General features: G+C 48.1%; 1 protein-coding gene across 1 annotated transcript in view; it reads right to left on the bottom strand.

Moving 5' to 3' along the window:
- Nucleotides 1-511: 511 nt before the first annotated feature.
- The window catches only part of LOC144125177 (uncharacterized), an 83,498-nt gene continuing 78,009 nt past the window's right edge, over nt 512-6,000 (bottom strand). Inside the window, exons 17-18 of the mRNA XM_077658341.1 lie at nt 3,724-4,762; nt 512-1,006 (exon numbers count right to left, since the gene is read on the bottom strand). Coding sequence (XP_077514467.1) covers nt 941-1,006; nt 3,724-4,762 — 1,105 coding nt within the window. The 3' untranslated portion in view covers nt 512-940. The remainder of the gene's footprint in view (nt 1,007-3,723; nt 4,763-6,000) is intronic.

The following is a 6,000-nucleotide window of genomic DNA, read 5'->3' as shown; positions in this document are numbered from 1 at the left end:
AAGAGTGATTAAAACAAACTGGCACTGAATGGAAAATTAGGGTAATTAGTTGCAAATCGAACACCCTGACCGTTGGGTTGCCAGTCAGACATGCTACCGCTAGGCCACGCAGGCACATTCGTCAGGCTTGGTTAAAGTGGGGCTTTGCATATAGATTGTGCGGTCTTTCACAATGACTGCGATTGTGAAAGAGGAAACAGTGCCTGCGTGGGCAAGAGTAACCACTGACGGGACCCATTAACACCGTCGCCACACTATTAAAGGCAAAAGCTTGTGTCGTCAATTATTTTCCAGTTGCCCTGTGCCTTGCTTTTCCAGCAAGCGACCACTGATATCATTAGTAAGGAGGTGTCTGGCCATGTCAGAATGTTTGATGACAGCATTCAGTAAGCTTTCATGTAAGCATTAAGTCAAACTGTGACAATGGACTCCTTTCACTGAATTCTGATTGTGCTCTGCCAGGCCTTCCACCTGACTGTGAGAGCCATTCATCAAATATGAGGCAGCCTAATGAAATATCCAATTTCAATGAAAAATTGACTTTATTATTTGTAGGAAAAAAAGTATTATTCCCTCAAACCCAACAAAATTGCCGAAATACTTTCACATATGAAAGTATTTTACGTCTGGTGCTTATATAATGCATTCACAACTGCAGTTTGCACACGAACGAAGCTTCGTGGCACTCCCTTCAACATAATTCATTCACACACAGTCACGGATACACAGACACAAAAGGATTCAATGAAAATTCAACGAAAAAAAAAGGATGCATAGTGTCATCTCAGCGTCTGCGTTACCTACTACTGAGATGAAACACTGTAGTGCTGTGTGTTCTTATGAACATGTGACAAGGTATGGTTCATGGGGGGGGGGGATAAATGAGAGAGTGCTTTAAGATGGGCCCTTCCGGTTGAGATCTGATGGTGCAGTCGAGCTTTCACTCGTCTGGGCCGCAGTCCACAAAGTCCCGCAGCATTTCAGCCACATTGGGTTCTTGCTCCTCCTGCACCATGCACATAACATAAAACGGCATATGTCACGGCCACCTGTGCACTATGACTTACCAGCTACATGCAACACTCTTTAAAAGAGTTTTTTTTTCTTTTGTTTCAAGATCACAGTGATGTAGATAGCGCTCGTGTGTCGTCTCTGTTCTTTGTGTCCCTTTCCTAGTTGCGCTAAAAATATGTATAAGATGCAAGCAACACTCTGGCATTACAGGGGCACATCTCGGTTCTGAAAAGTAGGCAGCAAAATCCAATTTTATCGTTCCACTCCACTCACAAACTGAACACCTTTTCTATAGTCGGGTACAACTTAAGAACACAGTGGCTTTTTCCCGTCAAAGGACCCCCTTACAGCCAATGGCGTCAGCCGATTCACATGGCCCTTCTGGCGTGACAATGCAGGGAGCGGTGCCACAATAGGTCCGTTCGATTCGTATGCACTATGTGAACTGGTTCTCGTGGAGCTGCACTTCGCCATTGTTTCAGTGGTGCAAGATGGCACCGTCTGCATGACGCCATTCGTTCCAAAAAAAGTGCAGACGTTGTGCAGGTCTAGTTCAGGAAAACTGTGCACCTCCTCAGTGGTCGGTGCCGAAAGGTGCACAGCTGCAGCCGCCATCGAAGCAGACGACGGCTTGCGCGACGATGGCTTGCGCTTTGCGATAAATGGCGGAGATACCCAAATTATTCCACTCTTCGATAAGAACGGTGCCTCATACAGGCCCGCTGACTCTTATGGAACATGATTGGCCGCCCGAGAAGGTGGCAACGGAGGCGGGGACGGCGGTCCTTGCCGGCACCTTGCATCTCTTGACCTCGTGCTCTCGACAGACTCGTCACCGGCGTCTTTCCTTTGTACTAATAAAGTTATATTAGTACTCGAAGCTGGTTATGTTAAAAAGTAAACACGTGCATGCAGCACATGATGCACGTTGTTGCAACAACTGCTTAACATGCAAGTCGGTGCGTGCACACCTCAGTCATGTTCACTAAAAGAACACACGTGCGTTTCGTTTAGCTGCTGCGAGGTTGCATCGAGGCTGATTCATGGCAACAGTTCGCTGTGATGTGCTGTTTGAAAATTCTTCACGGGGTTCGGGATTTGGGCGCCACGCTGCTGGCTGCAATTTGGTGGCGACGCCAAGGCTAGCAGACGACTAGGCCTGCACTCGACCATTCATTTTGGAAGCAGCCAGTGCCAAGCTGCACTTGAACTGCTGGAACTGGCGCTGCACGCTCGCGGCACCACCGCAGAACTTTACAGAACTGGTGCAGGGAGCGCAGGCGAATCGAACAGACCTAATGGACAGAGGGGTCTATCCCCGACCATGGAGGGAGGGGACTATCACTTTTCATCTACCACTCCCTACTTTGTCACACTAGCACGGTCATGAGTATCGGCTGATGCCATTGGCTGGAAGGGGGTCCTTTTAAGGGGAAAAGCCGCAGCCTTCATAAGTTGTATCCGACTTTAGTGAACTCAAACCGTGCAGGCAAAACAAAAATACAAGCGCAAAGAGTTGTTCAACTGCTTGCGGCACTTCGTAATTGCTGCCACTGCACTTAACAAAGCTGTAAATAATGTCAACTCCTCCCACAGACGGAGCTCGTTTGGACTATCGTGGTCTCTGCGTCACTGCCAACTGCACGAAATTCAGTCACGTTAGTGTTGACATCCACAGAAAATGGCTGAACACCTCTATCTTGATGCAACTTGCTTATCAGCTAACTCTTCGCAGTTAACCAGCGTTCGCTTTCACACTCCGACATTCTCAGTGTGCAATCAGTGTAGTGACTAAGGTCGGACACGCCAGTGTAGTGGTGTGGCATAGCTGCAAGGCACATGCTCAGGGTAGCCGTTGACTGAAAAAGAGCGATGAGAAAAGCGTGTGCGCAACCCAACTGACCAATCCAGGTGCAGCACTGTGTATTTTATATCGATGAGTTTGGCGTGGTGCATGCTGCGCACAAAATAGAAACTAGGCTGCATGAGGGGTGACGCGATCTGAGTACGTCTAACGCTGATGCAAAGGGTCACTTTGGCCGGTGTGACGCCACCATGCCGAGAACAAAGTCGGAGTGCCACCGCTCTCAGTGCGATCGTGCGTGAAGCACTGATGAGTCCAATTAGGAGTTGCATTGCTTAATGCAGGCTTGCATGCCTATTATAAGCGGCGCAACGCTGCGTTGCCTGTCGAACTCTGGTATTCCCAAGTTCATTTGGTTTGGATGGGTTTATGGGGGTTTAACGTCCCAAAGTGACTCAGGCTATGAGGGACGCTGTAGTGAAGGTCTACGGAAATTTCGAGCAATTGGGGTTCTTTAATGTGCATCGACATCGCACAGTACACGGGCCTCTAGAATTTCACCTCCAAGTTTGTGGCGAACTGGGCCATTCCCGCATAGAACACACAAGTCTTTGAATCAACCGAGCCAGTGCAAGCTGCCAGTTCGAATTATCCAATAAAATATAAATTACAAATCATGGGACAGCTGAAATTCTACGATTTCTCCAAGATTTCTAATTAACTGAGTCCAAATTATCGAGGTTTTATTGTATATGTGAACGTCAAGAAGACAGAAATTCTGAAATAACAAATTTTTTTTGGCACCCTGACCCACAGTTCACTTTACTACACTTACAATTCAAAATTTTGTCGGCAGTCCCTCTCGCACACATATAAACTACTCGTCACCTGAAAGACTGGCTTACCTTACTAGAGTCCACTGAGATGGGTTCTGTCGCTGTGGTGCCTGCTGAAGGCTCAATAGTTGGAGGGGCCTTCACTTCCTCACATGCTGGCTGGTCCTCGCATTTCTCTTCATTTGTGTGGTTCTCGATAATGACGGCCACCTCCTCCTCCTCCTTCGCATTTGGTGCACCTGCATCCTCAGCACCAGCACACGGCTCTTCCCGCAAGTCAGTGCTGCCTTCCTCTGTTGGAGGCAGTGGCACCTGCTGCTTCTCTTCCTTTTCTCCTTGCTCCTCTTCCCCTGCAACTTCCTCTTCCTCTCCAACTTCTTCCTTTCCAGCTTCCTCTTCCTTTCCAACTTCCTCTTCCTTTCCAACTTCCTCTTCCTTTCCTACATCCTGTTCCTTTCCTACTTCCTGTTCCTTTCCTACTTCCTCTTCCTTTCCTACTTCCTCTTCCTTTCCAACCTCCTCTTCCTCCTCAGCATGGCCATCTTCAACAATGATGTTGACATCGCTGGTCTCTGTTATTGCAGTCACTGATGGCTCAGTGGCAGTGTTGGCCGCAGTGGAAAGTGCAGCATCCGAATCAGTGCCCACTTCCTCCTGGTCTTCTTCGTGTGATGTGTCGACAATGGCCTCAGGTACCCCATCGCTCTCTGCGGGCAGTGGCGGACCATCGACGTCATCACTCTCCAGTTCAATGGGCTCAATGCAGGCTTCCCCATTGGATTCAACATAGTCACCTTCATCTTCATCCTCATCATACTCTTCCTCAGAGCACTCCTCGTCCTCAGATGAATCCTCACCGATGGGGACAAGTTTCGCAGACCCAGAGGCCCCAATGGAACGGCCCGTGCCACGACCAAGCCCAAGGTGGCGCTCGTGGAAAGCCTGGCGGCCCTGGCCATTGACAGGTGGGCGGCACACCTGTCCACCCTCTGCAGCCTGCAGCTTCTCCAGCTCGGCTTCCTCATACTCCTCCTGGAAGTCCATGTACTCATGTCCATCGTCGTCCGATAGCAGTTCAGCTTCCTGATTTCCAGATCGGTAAGCTGGCCTGTGTAAAGCAGACAGGAGTTCAAGTCTAGAAGGCTGCTAACACCAAAAACATGCAGGCAAACTGATGCAGGGAGGAGGAAAGCAAGGCGAGTACGAATCAGAACAATAAGGAGTCATCTAGCTTTAACCTAAAGGTTTGGAAGGGGTGTGCAAATAACCACAGGTTAGAATGGTCAAGGTAAAGAACCATAAGTGAAATGGAAAATTGAGCTAACTTAACTTGTTATGCAGTGACTAAAAAAAAAGCACAAAAAAGAGAGGCTAATTGGAAGCAAACACGACATGGGCGCCCATGTCACATGTGTCATGTTTGCTTCCTGTTATTCCAAGTCATTTTGAGTGCTGTTTTTTCATAATCACACCCACGAACGATTTAGATCCTGAAAACAGCGCAGCGTCTGAGCCCTGGTTTTGTCAAAACCGGAAGCCTAGAAAACTATGATATTGGGCCAACATCAGCATCAAAACGCATTGCAAGCTTATGGCTGGCGTGAATTTTGTTGTGGCTGTTTGTTCGGTTCCACCACCGCTGTGATGTAAGCGCTGACAACCGAAAGTGCAAAAATGTAACTATGCCACGGTAGCCAGGATGCAGGTGGTGCTGCACTAGATACATCTGCGTGGGCTGGCTCCAGGGCCACTGCTTCTGTCATCCGCTTTTTTCTTGTCACCTGCAACTCAAAAGAAGCAGTTTCTAGGTTCCATTAGACAAATATTGTGTCGGGTTAAAGCGACCACTGCGAGAACAGCCCAGAAGCACATGTGTGCTGCAACTCTGCTTGCTCCATGCACACTCTTTCCCTGCTGCTACCTCCCTTCCACCGACAGCTTTTCAGGCAGATAGCCATTGGAGGTTGCTTTGAATGTTCTGTGTATGCAGAACGGTCATGAGGACACAAAGCCTAGCAAATTCCAGAGAAGTATGTTGTGCCTACAAGAATTAAAAGTCAAAGGCAGATGACAATGTAGAATTTTTTCACGCCCTGCATTCAGCTGCTACATTTCCCGGCTGGTAAGTTTTTCTGTGGCGCATGGGAATGTAATAGCAGGGTTCTACTACAATAGACTCCTGTCAAGATGAATGACCAATCTGTGGTCATTTGGTTGGTTTCCCATAGGATTCAATGTAAAAAAAAAAAAAAAAATACCCGTTCAAGATGAGCTGTTTTGCGCACAAGATGGCCGACGGCCCTGCATCGAACAATCGCAACGCGAAATCTTGCTTTTTTTTTAATC

This window comes from Amblyomma americanum, chromosome 3 (genome assembly GCF_052857255.1).
Source record: "Amblyomma americanum isolate KBUSLIRL-KWMA chromosome 3, ASM5285725v1, whole genome shotgun sequence".
NCBI lineage: Eukaryota > Metazoa > Arthropoda > Arachnida > Ixodida > Ixodidae > Amblyomma > Amblyomma americanum.
This window is presented reverse-complemented; position numbering and strand designations above follow the sequence as displayed.